This window comes from Leptonotus elevatus, chromosome 6 (genome assembly GCF_054856555.1).
Source record: "Leptonotus elevatus isolate MCC_2025b chromosome 6, RoL_Lele_1.0, whole genome shotgun sequence".
Taxonomy (NCBI): domain Eukaryota; kingdom Metazoa; phylum Chordata; class Actinopteri; order Syngnathiformes; family Syngnathidae; genus Leptonotus; species Leptonotus elevatus.
Window position 1 is genome coordinate 23,431,450 of NC_141244.1, and position 13,734 is coordinate 23,445,183.

The 13,734-nt window shown below is 38.9% G+C and overlaps 3 protein-coding genes across 7 annotated transcripts in view; 2 read left to right on the top strand and 1 right to left on the bottom strand.

Annotated features, from left to right (window-relative positions):
* Window positions 1-5,078, top strand: part of ttyh1 (tweety family member 1) — a 27,237-nt gene extending 22,159 nt beyond the window's left edge. For 3 of the 4 annotated variants that reach the window (XM_086077868.1, XM_086077872.1, XM_086077869.1), the window contains 2 exons: window positions 2,189-2,267; window positions 3,524-5,078. In XM_086077868.1, coding sequence (XP_085933994.1) covers window positions 2,189-2,267; window positions 3,524-3,607 — 163 coding nt within the window. In that variant the 3' untranslated portion in view covers window positions 3,608-5,078. The remainder of the gene's footprint in view (window positions 1-2,188; window positions 2,268-3,523) is intronic. The other variant, XM_086077870.1, reaches the window with a different exon arrangement.
* Window positions 1-9,288, bottom strand: part of josd2 (Josephin domain containing 2) — a 13,052-nt gene extending 3,764 nt beyond the window's left edge. The window contains exons 1-4 of one of the 2 annotated variants that reach the window (XM_086077874.1): window positions 8,821-9,288; window positions 7,549-7,674; window positions 7,265-7,462; window positions 6,707-6,810 (exon numbers count right to left, since the gene is read on the bottom strand). In XM_086077874.1, the coding sequence (XP_085934000.1) occupies window positions 6,707-6,810; window positions 7,265-7,462; window positions 7,549-7,674; window positions 8,821-8,942 (550 nt within the window). In that variant the 5' untranslated portion in view covers window positions 8,943-9,288. Of the gene's footprint in view, window positions 1-5,759; window positions 6,811-7,264; window positions 7,463-7,548; window positions 7,675-8,820 lie in introns of those variants that run through there. The other variant, XM_086077873.1, reaches the window with a different exon arrangement.
* Window positions 9,289-10,804: 1,516 nt separating this feature from the next.
* On the top strand, window positions 10,805-13,734 carry ube2s (ubiquitin-conjugating enzyme E2S). Its single transcript, XM_086078814.1, has 4 exons — window positions 10,805-11,000; window positions 11,895-12,042; window positions 12,926-13,116; window positions 13,191-13,734. Exons 1-4 carry the CDS (start codon window positions 10,998-11,000, stop codon window positions 13,545-13,547), a joined length of 699 nt encoding a protein of 232 aa, XP_085934940.1. The 5' UTR covers window positions 10,805-10,997; the 3' UTR covers window positions 13,548-13,734.

The window sequence follows — 13,734 nt, forward strand, 5'->3', positions numbered from 1 at the left end:
GATTCCATGTACTAGTACGGTCTTTGTCCTCACGACTAAGACAGTGGAGGGCACTAGTAGACCAACTGTGTCTTACTAGTAATGTTTTGACCATTTCTGCAAACGAGTAGGACAACTAAATGTTACAAAATTGTGCACTAGCAGACATTAGCGTGCTACTAGTAGCACTTGTGAGATGTTAACTAGTAGAATGCAGTTGTCAACTAGTGCACAGTTTTACTTCATTTGTGCCATTTAGTTGTGCTACTAGTACGTAATTGTGTAAGTGTGTGGCCGAGTCGTTCTACTTAGTGCATGTAATTGTCTGGCTAGTGCGGACAAAAAGCATACTAGCACATATCAATGTTATGGAATGAATGCTAGTTTAGTTCAATGAACTAGTACGCTCTTTGTCCTTACTACTAAGACAATTGATGTAATAGTAAAACAACTGCGCTTTACTAGTAAAATCAAATAAAATACACTACTGTATGACATCTCTGCATACTAGTAGGATAACTAGTAACATTTACTGTGAGGCAAAACTGTTCACTTGTTACAAATGCATGCTACTAGCACTGCTAGTGAAGTGTTAACCAGTAGAATTTTCTCACTAGTCACACTAGTAGCATGCAGTTATTAACAAATGAAGAGTTTTTCCTTCACTATTAGCAGTAGTAGATTTGTTTGCCGCCACTAGTTAACAATTTAACCTACTAGTTGACTATTACTGCTAGCACTACTAGGTCCAACTAAGTAGGCAGGTGTCATTCTCTACTTTAGTAGCCTCGTTGAAAACGAAAACCAAATACGGCAATGGCTTTCCGTCGTGCCGCTGCCCGAGTAAGGCATCGTGTAATATTTTCACAGCAGGCCACAACATTTGGTACGCTTGTGCAATATAACGACATTGACTTTTGTTATATTGCCATATTAGAAACATCTCTCAATGTGATGCACTGCAGTTGTGCAACACGACAATTTGAAAAAAACAACGATTCAAAAATGTGGTGGTGAGATTTGAATTTTTGTTTTGTTTTGTACACCACATTACATAAAACAAGCTTTTCATTTTCTGCCTGTCACTATACGTCGCTGGCATAGTCTCAGCAGTGAAAAGTTAATATTTTGTCCGGAATGAATTTGATAACTTCATTATTTTTCATGTACAATTAATATCTTTAAAAAACACATTTTCCACTTGGTGTCGACTGAAGATGACATCACCCGTGCTGAGAAAGTAGGTAACGACCAATCATGGCTCACCTGTTTTTCTGGGTTTGGTCAATAAACTGAGCCATGATTGGTCGCTACCTACTTCCTCCGCACAGGTGTCGTCATCTTCAGTCGACGGCAAGTAGAATTTTTTTTTTTAAAGGTATTAATTGTACATGAAAAATTATGAAGCTACCACAATTAATTGTAGACACAATCTTAACTTTTTACTGCTGAAAATGGTTCAATGAGTCAAATATCGCTTGAAGACACATTTTTATTATCATAAATATGTATATTATATTATTTATTTATTTTCTGCGAAAAACTGCGAATCACTGCATTTCTGTTTAATTTAATTTAACCTTCATTTTAAAAAGGCAATGTTTTTCTTTTAAACATAAAGACAATTTGAAGTGACCCCAAACTTTTGAAAAAAAACAATTTAATCTTAAAAAAAAAAAAATCCTTCCTCTTTAGGTAAGGCCTTCTATACACGCATATGAAGAGGCAGTTATCATCATTTTGCTTTTCCTGTCAGCAAAGTGATAATACAATATCAGTGACGACAAAATAATGACCACGAAATTGGACGTTATTGGATTGCACAGGTGTACCTAAGTGGCACTAACACATACAGTAAGTGGGAGTACCCCCCCACCCCCACCCCCCACACCCCACCCCCCCCAAAAAAAGCTTTCTGGGGTTTTTATCACGCATTCACTAGTCCGGCAACTAAAATGCATGCAGATGAGCGCAAGAGCGGAAGATGCACGCCGACTGAAAATGAGAAAGAAAGCGAGAGCGAGTTTTTCGTTGTGCGCTTGATCTCTAACCGCTGATTCTCCCTCTTCCCTTTTGACCTGCCCTCGACTCCTGTGCCACCGCCACCGTCTCCCGTCTTTCTCGACGTGTCTTCTTCATCCTCCATCCCTCCATCCTTCTCCTCCTCCTCCTCCTCCTCCCCTTGTCTCTTTCTACTCTCTCTACACAGGACTCCAAACGTTTCCTCCAATGGCAACCCTGGCTATGAGAGCCTCCCCTTGACTGACAGGCAGTCCCCACCCCCCTCTGTGAGTTCCTCTGTTCTTGTGTGTGCCATTTGATCATCATGCTCGTCACGAGTGCGGGATTAGGGGGACTTTTTTTTACCCGTTTTTTTACATTTATTTTTTAAATAATGCACTAAATTGAAACTCTGTTCCGGGATTGTGCCCTGCCATGAATATTCACGAGTACTTGACGACCCCGAGATGACCCTAGGTGGCGGCAAAGCACTACTTTTGGCTATCTAGAGCTCCTCAATTCACTTTGCCATACAGTCTCCTCCAAAACTATTGGAACAGAAAGGTCAATTCCTTTGTTTTTGTCGTGAAAGCTTACCCACGTTTCAGGTTAGCAAAAGTATTGAAACAGATATTACGAAATTGGCTTAAAGTGAATATCGCATAATGGCATCAATTTTTCATGTGAAATGCTTTTCCAGGCCTTGGTCAAATGCATGCTCTATTGGGTTAAGGTCCAGGGATTGACTTTGCCAATCTAAGACCTTCCCAGTAAATGTTTTGTCATATCATATCCATGTTTTCATCTGAAATCCAAATGTGTTAATCGTACAACAAAAACAATGAAATTGACCTTGCTGTACCAATACTTTTGGAGGGGGCTGTAGTTTCTTAGCACCAAGATGGTGGCAAAGCAAATAGCAAAAATCCAAAATACAGCAATTGACACCCTAAAAAATTATATATATAAAAAAAAACATTTGTTTTATCCTAAAAATTCGCAAAAAAACTTTCATTTAAAAAAATTTAACAAAAAAAAACATTTGTTTTACGCTAAAAAATCACGAAAAACAGGGTTAAAAAATACCAAGCAAAAAAACTTTCATTGAATTTTTTTTTTATATATATATATATATATATATTATATATATATATATTAGGAAAAAACAAACATTTGTTTTACTCTACATTTCAGGAAAAACAAAACATCATTTAAAAAATATATTTTTTTAAATGTGAAAAACAAGTAGGTGAATTCCATGGGTGCCAAACGGCGAGTATGCGGGGGTCCACTGCACTCACAAAAGGTTCGGGATGTTGCCTACGGGTTGTAGGTCCCCCACCCCTGCATTAGTCAACTGGTGTGGCAGTGGGGGTCTTGCCTTTAGCTTCTTTTTTTTTCTTTTTTTTCTTTTTTCTAAGTACAAAGCTTCAAAATGTTTTGAAAATGTTTCTGGCAAAAGGCCTATTTCCAAAAGACTTTACAAATAAATGACAGATGACTTTTCCGCGTTTGAATGACCACGTGTGCTCTTTTTCCGCAGTACTCTCCCAGCATGCTGACTGGTTACGGGGGAAGTCAATCACACCCTAACCCCGCCCATTCGAGGAATCTGTATTCACGTTGATAACTATTTTTCTTTTCTTAGCAAATGTATAGAAGAAGAAAACAAATGTTTAGTTTTCATATGAATGGACACTTTAAAACGAACGGAAACTAATCTTAAAGAAACAAAAGGAAGGCTTTAGTGTTGCGTATAACGTCTGAATATTCCTGTTCTGACAATTCTGATGATTAGAAGCACTTATTAAAAAAAAGAAAAAGAAAAAAGGAGCAGAAGTGAAAACGGACTGTGGAAACCAAACCCTCCCCCTTTGTTTGTCCAAACTGTGTAAACTGTGAACAGTGGTGAGGCAAGTGGAGAATGGTATTGACGTGACTACGTTATGTAGTTTTATATTCTTCAATGTACCACCCGTTTGTTTGAAAGTTGTTTTATATACATATATATATAAATATATAAATATGAAATTGTTGTAGAAAAAGCACTGGCACGTAGCAACAAAGCACATTTTTTTTTCTGTCAATGGTTATGCGGTTCTCCCTCACTTGGTATATATTTTTTATTATTACTTTTTATAGGTGGTAATTCTGTATTTTCTGTGTATGACCTGATGGTATTATGTATATCTCACTGTCTATATCTGAATAATAATCATTTCTCTTTTAAAAGAAAAATAATCACCGTGGTTGAGGGCTACGAGAGCCGGGTTTGAACGGAGAACCCTTAAAGAACTACAAATCCCATGCAGCAACAGCAGGTACATAGCAATAAAACCAATGTACAGTGGGTAGAAAAAGTCTACACACCCCTGATCAAATGCCAGATTTTTGTGGTAAAAAAAAAGAAAAAAAGACCAACATCCATCATTTAAAAATGTTTTTTTTATCCAATATGTGTATGAGTTTTCTCGTTTGAATGAAAAAACATTCCTGTTAGGATGAGAAACGTCTTTACCTGCAAGCGGTAGCTTATTTAGCAGACTGCAAGACTTCTGACGTTTTAAAAGTCTGTCAGAAGACACAACGTAACGGTGACGACTTGCAAGTAAAGCAGCAATGTCCTTATAATAAAATCCTCGGTGAAAATCGAACCAAATGTGCGCACCCTCCTCTAACTAGGGACGTTGTGTTCAGAATTAGGGTGTGCACATTTTTGCAATCACATCTCATTTGGTTTTACTTCCCCCTCTAGAATAGTGTCAACATTTTTGAAATGATTTATTTTTGCTCATTTTTTTGAAACCCCCAAAAACCTGGCATTTGACAAGGGGTGTGTAGACTTTTTATACCCACTGCATAGCACAGTGTCGGGTCTCCGAGATGTTTTTTTTGTGTGTGTGTATATTACGGTATGTTGGAGATTTCATTGAATCCTCCTCGAGCCCCTCCCACCATCTCCCTCAACTGACCGTGTTAACCCCCTCCAATTGAGTTTGTACTCTCAATGCTCCTTTTGAATGGCATCCTTTTACACTCAAGAGTCTAATATGAATAATAATAAATAAATAATAATAAAAATAACTACAATAACCCGATGTGTTTCTGACAGTCATTGAACTCGTAACCCTCTGCGATGGCCATTTGTGTCCATTTGACTTTTTGTTTTTGTTTTTGTTTAATTGTGTTAAATACAAATGTAATGAAACAAGTATTGATTACCAAACTGTCGTTTGGGGCAACAATAGCAGAGTGAGCTTACCAAGGAATTTTGACCAGCTTTGTGTATAACTGTTGGTATTATACTGCCCCCGGTGGCCAAGGTGCACAGAGCAGATGAAGCAGCAAAATGTCAAGTAAAAAAAATAAATGTCAGCAAAAGCTGTTTAATTGTTTACATTCTATTAAAACACACTATTAAAGAGTGTTTTTTTCTTGTCTAAAAAAAGGTTTTGACAGGGTGGAACGGTTTAATGACTTTTCTATTAATTTCTATGGGGAAAGATTATTTGAGATCGTTACAAGGGGGAAAAAGGTGCTGAGAATACAGGTTTTCTTTTTTTTAGGCTGTTTTACAACCTGTTCATTGTGCAAACAAATAAAGGTCAAAAACAAAAAATATATATATTTTACACTGATGACAAACAACTGGTGTGAGTTACTTTAAAATATTTATGCCGCAAAAGAAGTAAAAAAAAAAAAAAAAGAAGAACATTTTACAATTTACCAACTATCTAGCTGTTGCTGAAAAGGAAGTAAAATCGAACAATGCCTGAGTGTTAAAATAACAAAAATTTATTATAAATACATTTCAACGTTAGAAACTTAGGTCGTCAGTCAATAAATCACAAGTGCGCACCACAGAGAGACACGTAACTCTACAAGAATATGCATAGATCAATAGGAGACACTAGGAGGTCATTTGACCTGGTCAATTCAATGTTGTTGTTTTTTTTTTTTTTTTTACATAACTAGTTGCGTAATCTAGCAATGTAATCTTACTAGTAGTGTAGACTCTGTCCTCACTTTTGGCAAACAACGACTGAGGAAAAACTGTTCACTAGTTAACAACTGTGTGCTACTAATACTACTAGTGGAATAAAAATAAACTAGTTAACATGTAGTGTTTCACTAGTAGTACTAGTTAGCATCAACTGGAGCACAGTTTTACCTCATTACAAAAAAGACAGAACCGTCTCAGTGTCCTGTAATCAGTGTTCCTCAATCCAATCATGAGCTCTCCAGTGTTGTTATGATGATGATGATGATGATGACATCATGCCTGCGCTTAGTGCTACTAAACCGCTAAAGCGCGCCGTTCAATATGTCCAAAATGGCTTCTCACGTTAGCTTAGCTGCAGAGAACAAGTTACAATCATTGGATCTTCACGTCACAAGTGCACAAGTTTTATCGGAAAGCCGTCTGAGCATTGAGTTCAGATCCTTGACGTGTGCTCGTTGGCACACTAGTAACATTTAGTTGTCCTACTAGTGTGCCAATTTACTAGTGCAGACAAACTAGTACATAGTAAGGGATATGGAATAAATTCTCAAATGGCTTTCCAAATGAACTTCTCTTTGGCGTGTGTGGTCGTTAAAAGTTTGTTCCCTGAAGACTTTCCTGCCATGAGGTGTGTTCCAAAAACCAAACAAAAGAAAAAAAGAAAGAAAAAAAAGAAATCAAGTCCTTTGTTTTGCTCTCACGCCGTACTGTTTGCGGCCTCACCGGCGTCTTCGAGTTTCAGCCAGGAGCCGTCCTCCTCCACCTCCCGCCGCACCACCAGGAGCATCTCCGCCACGTCTTGAGAGAGCTGCTCGCTGAGAAAAGTTCTGCGAGAGAGCACGGGCTACATGTAAGTGAATGTTACATCTTTCGTCCAATCAGATTTCAACCTCTCCGTGTTGCCGTGTCAATCTAATCTGCCCAGGGTCTTTGGAATTTGTGCTTGGCCTAATTTCAACTGTATTAGTAACCTGACTATTTCTTTAAGCAATTCGATTTTGGGTTGTGAAGCAGCGGAAACATTTTCTAGATTTTTTTTCCTGTCAATTTTACATTTTGAAAATTCTAATTCCAAATTTCTCTGAATTTTTTACTTTTCAAATTCCTCCTCATAATACCAGCAAGCCGTCCCTCAATGATGTCAGCATTTTCCAACCCTCTGATTGGTCGATCACAGCAAAAATGCTTGTCGCCAACTTCCGCTATCAAAACATAACTTATTCTACATTTATCATGTTACTAGCTAAATATCAGGAACTGGATGAGTTCTTCTCCCCTTACCTTAGCTCCGCTTCCCCCCCGATGCACACGGGACTCTTCAGCTTGGAGTCCAGGTTGTAGTACTGCCCGTTGACTTGGCGGACGGCGAGCCAGTGGCGCCGCCGCAGCAGCGGCAGGGACAGGATGCCGAGCGACACGCACGAAGGGACGTTGAGGATGAAACCCTGAACCTTGGAGATGCACAGGTTCTGGACCGTCCTGGAGGTTACAAGGTCACAGCGGTCACCCACATAGCAGCAGCTGATTATTCTGTTCTTCTTCTTCTTCTTCTTCTTCTTGCCCACCTGCGTTTGTCCCACCACACGGCTGCCAGCTCCCTGCTCTGCAGGGCCGCCATGATGACGTTGACGTCATAGTTGCCCGTGCCTAAGACGGAGCGATGCGGGTTGACCACACACTGTGGAGCCAGCCTACAAACACACACATAGCCCAAAAAAATAGGCATTAACACATGGGGCAGGTTCTGAGTCAGTCACAGGGAATGTGAATTTCCATCCAGCAAGATTCCCGCATGGGGATGTGGCCACGGTCACAAACAGCTGATTCACTGCCATAATTTGCGTTTATTCGAAGCACCACAGACATTCTGCGGTCAGGATGGTCAACAACGCGTCTCGGGGTCACTTTGGTTGTGTGCCGTCGGCCATAAAGTGACATTTCTTTTTCAATCCCCCAAAAGGAAGCTTGATTATTAGCCAACGCATGACTTTTTTGTCCTGTTTCCGCATTGGTCTCCTGTGTGCGTCATTTTTTTTTTTAAAGCACTTTTTCACATTCGCTATAGTTTATGTTTTCGCAAAATTAAGTTCTACGAATTTAAATGATATTTTGGTCTATTGCTTTTTGACCACACAAAAATTATACAGGATTAAATTTGAAAGAATAAAGTTGTATATTTTCTTTAAAAGGTTGTATATTTTCAAAATAAAAGGGAGTCGATTTTTAAAAAGTTAGTCATAATAACTTCAAATACAGTAATTATTATTTTTTAATCTAAAAAAAAAGTAGACGACTATGCACATCATATTTATGACTAATTTCATAATATGACACTTTTTTTCTCTGAAAATGTACAATTTTAATCTCCAAACGTTGAAACAATTTATCTTGAAAACACATATTACAACTTTAATTTTGAAAACACATTTTTACACAAAAAATATACAACCTTATTCTCAAAAAATATACAACTTCAAAAATATGACTTATTTCCTCAACACTTTAAAATTTGATTTACTTCATATTACAACTTCATATTTGAAAATATTAGTTTTTACTACTTTAATCTAAATATACACACGTAATCTAAAACATAGCAAATTTTTCCTCAATATCGAACTTGATTCTCATATTAATCCAACTTTAATTTTTTTTTTTTAAATATGACTTTTGTTCTCGTAATATGGTTTGAAATCCAGATGTCTACTATACAACTTATATATACATGACATTTTTCCCACAAAACTATCTGACTTTTTATGTAAAAATTTTTTTTTTTGGCGCGTCCACACAAGCATACATATAAAATAAAAGAAGTACTTGATTTCACGCCGTACCGTTTGCAGATCTCGTCGGCTGTCTCCTTTGTAAACACCCGCTCCTGCAGCACGTTGTTGAGCGCGTGGATGGCGCACAGCTCCAGACGCTGCTTCTCGTGGAACACTTCCCCGTCGCTCATAATAATCGCAAAAATAACAACACGCACCTTTTACAGGAACTGAGCGAAACAAAAGTCAACCGCGTTGGTGTGAACAACAACATCAGCAGGAGCTGCGAGCAAGCAAGCTAGCTAGTTAGCTAGCTAACATGGCTGCTACGACGCCCGCCAAGCTGACAAACTATTTTATTTTATTTTTCAATGAGTGAAAGTGTTTGGCTCGTTTTTTTTCCCCAGAGTGTATCGTGGTGTTGAGCACGAACGAAATAGGCTGTTGACGAAGCGATTCCTAGCCCAAAAAAACAAGAAGGTGGTGTTACGGGCTTGACAGCTCTATCCAGAACCCGGAAGTGCTCGCGCTTTGTTGTTGGTTTTACGAGCGTTTCATTTCATTCAAAACAACTCTTTCCCATAGTTTGGAATTTTGTGTATTACTTCCAAGCCCCTCCATTGCAGTACATTTCTGTGAAAAAAAAAAGAAAAAGTAAATGCTACCAGTGTGGGGAAGTGTATCGAAGTACAAATACCTTTTCTTTTTAATTTTTTATTGCAAATTATGTATTTTTTTCCTGGTATATATACTTTACTTTCCTATGTTCTTTTCCGACGACTGTTACCGTTACTCGCTTTGAAAACAGATAAATGTACATTGTACCACCCAGTCGTCAAAAAGCGTTACTTTTTCCAATGGCGCAAAGTAACAAAGTAAAAATAATTGGTTAGTGCAGTGGAGTGGTTGTGTTTCACCTGGGTATTTACTTTTCTGACGACTTTTACTAACCTGCATTTTATATCAGATTAAGTGTCTATTCCTTTCTTCAAAATCGACGATTTGTTTCAAATCGGTACGGTATTGTATAACATTTATAGTGAACATTTTTTTGTTTTAATTACTCAAGTAGATTTCAGTCTGTACTTTAAAAAAAAACTTGTATTACATACAAAAGTTCATTCCGTATTTATGCAAATTCCTTTTTTTTCTCGTTATTCTCATACTTATTTGCTGAGATGTGCCGCTGTGTCGGAGCGCCCTCTGGTGCTAATTCTGGATTATCTTCCTTTTCTTGTTCTATTTAAATGGCGGTCTGCAACCAGACGTTAACGTTTCATTACTGCCACTTACCGGACTGGAACATGAATTAGTCGAAATGCAAGAACTAAAATAAATGATTAAAATTGTAGAATTATATCCTCAGTACCAAAGTTGATTTAATCGTGGGCCACCTCGCTGTTACATTTAGAATAGCGAAAAATACTTAATTATTTTTTTATGTTAAAATAAATTACATATTAAAATAAACTTTGTTTACTTTTAACCACCAATTTTAGACAAAATCTAAATAGAACTACAGTTCCAAATTTAGTGTGGATTATTCTAAAAAAAATTTTTTTTGTCTAAATAAATAAATAAATTCCCATTAAAAAAAATATATATATATCTTTCGTGGAACAAAAAAAAACAAGTACAGGGGTTTCAAATACATAAAAACAAAAATGTATAGTTTTCAGAGCCTTTTTGTTACTAGAGTCATTTATAAGTACAGTTATAATACAGGAAATACTGTAGGATCAATGTGAAAGTGATTACCATACTTGCAGTTATAAATTTAAAGAAATAGCCCTAAGTATTGACAAATAATTATGAACTCAGACATCTTCATGAACATATGGTCAAAAACCAGAAATAATCTTCCCATTTCTAAATGGAAAAATATATTATTATTTTTTTCCATTCGTGTACTTTCGTTTTTTCAAACGGACCAATGAGGGACAACTTTAAGACCCCTCGAAGCGGATGGTTGGGCTCCTGTTGATGACGTTGACGACATCTAAATCACGATTGGTTAAATTCAAACAACACACCCCACTGCCACGATCCCATTGGGTAGTGGTGCCAGGTTACCCGAGCAGCGTATTTTTGTTCCTGTGTCAACGAAAAAAAGAAGAAAAGAGCAGCAGCTAGTGAGAACCCAAGAAGTTTCTACCAAATATTTATTTTTTTCCCTGTCGCACATAAGCGGAAAGACCTCATCGTGTAATCTAAAACCCGCCGCCTTGAAAGAACTTATTCTGAAGATGGTAAGACGGACGTCCGCGGTCGATTGTACGGCTAGCTTCAGTTAGCCATTAGCTTGTTTTAGTGTTTAGCCGTCGCTAGGCGTTGAGCTTCCTTACTCCGATTCGGTCATAGTAGTACAAATAATTATGTCATTTAAATGTTCTGACGAGTTATTTTTTGTTTGTGACGTGTATCACTGAGAGGACATAGCTTACATAAAGTCTTAGACGCGTTTTTTTTCTTCTCGCGCTAGCCTAACGTTGCTAACGTCTGGTCACTTTAAAACCCATCCTGGTGTGATTAAACTCGTTCAAACGGCTTTCTTCAGTCTATAAACAGCGACATCAACTATGTGTATTAAACCACATTTAAACGCGTCTAAGTGGTTAATTTATATCCAACAGCATCCAGTAAACTGGGTGACATTTTGTTTTCAGAGAAAGTTAAACGAATTGTAATGTATTTTTGTTTACATTTGCGGTGACAAAATGTGCACAAACCGTTCGAGTTTTAAACCGTGCATAGTGATGAATTATTGCATGACTTCCGTTGACTAAGTGTTTATTAGTAATAAAGCAGGACTACATTACAGTGAAGTCCCATTAATCATAGGAATACATTCCTGACTCGCATGCAATACTTGACAATAATCTGTGACATTGCGAGATCATGTAATATTTTGGAAATATAGTTTTAAACACACTGTAAACGTGCTTCCGTGAATTAAAAAAGGCATTTACATTGTAAAATGAAAATAAACTCTTGTCTGTGTACATGTGTGCCTTGCCTTTAAGAGGCGGGGCCTGGTAGGGTGCCATGTGACGTCGGCGAGTTTTTTGAGAGCTGCGGTCAACTTCTGCTTTACTGCACTCTGAAGCTTTATACAAGCCTGATTCGCACTTCTCTTCCAACAGAACTCCAATGTGGAGAATTTGCCCCCTCATGTTCTTCGCTTGGTGTACAAAGAAGTTTCAGCCTTAGCCGCGGACCCGCCGGAGGGTATCAAGATCTACCCCAGTGATGAAGACATAACGGAACTGCACACGGCCATAGAAGGGCCTGGTGAGAAGTCTTTTATAATACTAGTATAAATAGGAGCAGGGGTTTATTTGATATTGCCATGTCCATCCATTCAGACTTCTCTCCATGATGTGTTTGTCAGGAATTTGTAAGCTGTCCCCTTTTTAGTTAGCAGCCATTTTTGTTTTGTGTTAAGTTTAGGGGCACTTTTTCCCACACTGCACTCTTTACATTTTTCACTCAGTAAGCAAAGAGAGACATGTCATGTGAACTGGCAGATGGTAAATGTATTTCACCAAAATTAAGGCCTTAATTAGGCTTAAAAATGCCATATATGTAAAAAAAAAAAAAAAAAATAGGTTGCTGTATAGTATATTGGTACCTAGACTTAAGAGCTGTTTAGTCAAATGTTACTTTGGACCACCACCCCACCCCACCCTTTGACTTGTGAGCAAAAATTTCACATATGGGCACTAGATGGTTCCAGTGGAGTCAACTGGCTTCACTAAAGCACTTACAAATACAACAAACAACAAATTGAATACATCTAAAAGCAAAGTAAAGAAATAAAAAATATTTGACCAAAATCACACACAAAAAACATACAGTGCAACATATTGACATATTATATATATATATTTTGTAATTTGTAATTTGCTGAGCATAGCTGTGACCAGCTCCATTTATATCTGAGGATAAGTGGTTCTAAATTGAATGGATTGCACAGCCCCCTAGTGGCCAAGACGTGCACACCAGAGGACCCAAATCCACAGTGAAAAATACAACATAAACATTACATAAAAGACATTAGAAAGGTCTTCATTTTGTCTTCCCCGAGTTGGTTTCCGGTGCTTGCTGACTCTGCTTATTGAGTACAACTGGCAGCGTTGGGCTTTGACGTGATGAATTGTTTATGCGTGGACAGAGGGAACCCCGTTTGCCGGCGGCGTGTTCCGAATGCGCCTGGTCCTCGGTAAGGACTTCCCTGCCGTTCCGCCCAAGGGGTATTTCCTGACCAAGATTTTCCACCCCAACGTGGGCCACAAAGGCGAGATCTGTGTCAACGTCCTCAAGAGGGACTGGAAGGCAGAACTCGGCCTCCGACACGTCTTGCTCGTAAGATAGACCGTCTTTTCTTCAGCGTCTCCCCTCGCGCGCTTTCTAATCCACCTCAAATGTCACCCTCGCAGACAATCAAGTGTCTCCTCATCCACCCCAACCCGGAGTCGGCGCTCAACGAGGAGGCGGGGCGCCTGCTCCTGGAGGACTACACGGAATACGAAGGGCGCGCCCGCCTCCTCACGGAGATCCACGCCATGACGGGGCCCGCCGGCTCCTCGGGGGCCTCGCAGGACCCCAACGACGGGCCGCAGCCCAAGAAGCACGCGGGGGACCTCGGCAAGCGGGCGGGAGCCGGCGCGCCATCCGTGCCCGCCGCTCTCGGGAACGGCGCCAACGGACCCAGCACGACCGCCAGTAGTAGCGGCGTCAATAACACGGCGGTGAAAAAGAAAGCGGATAAAAAGCGCGCATTGAGGCGACTTTAATGCAACATTTTCAGGTTGTTTGCGTGTGTGCGTGTGCGTGCAAGAGTGTAAATACAGACATCCAAGTTGTCCCTTTTAAGTTTGTTTCCTTTTTTTTTTTTTTTGACCACAATCCAGACTGTCCACTTTGTACCGTAGCGTTTGACTTGTCCGAATTAAAATGAGATTAAAAATGGTGACAGAATAA

Excerpts from the sequence above, each read along its gene's own strand:
- ube2s (XM_086078814.1), top strand. Across the intron at positions 12,043-12,925 it reads CACGGCCATAGAAGGGCCTG|AGGGAACCCCGTTTGCCGGC; the intron begins GTGAGAAGTCTT and ends ATGCGTGGACAG. Across the intron at positions 13,117-13,190 it reads GCCTCCGACACGTCTTGCTC|ACAATCAAGTGTCTCCTCAT; the intron begins GTAAGATAGACC and ends TCACCCTCGCAG.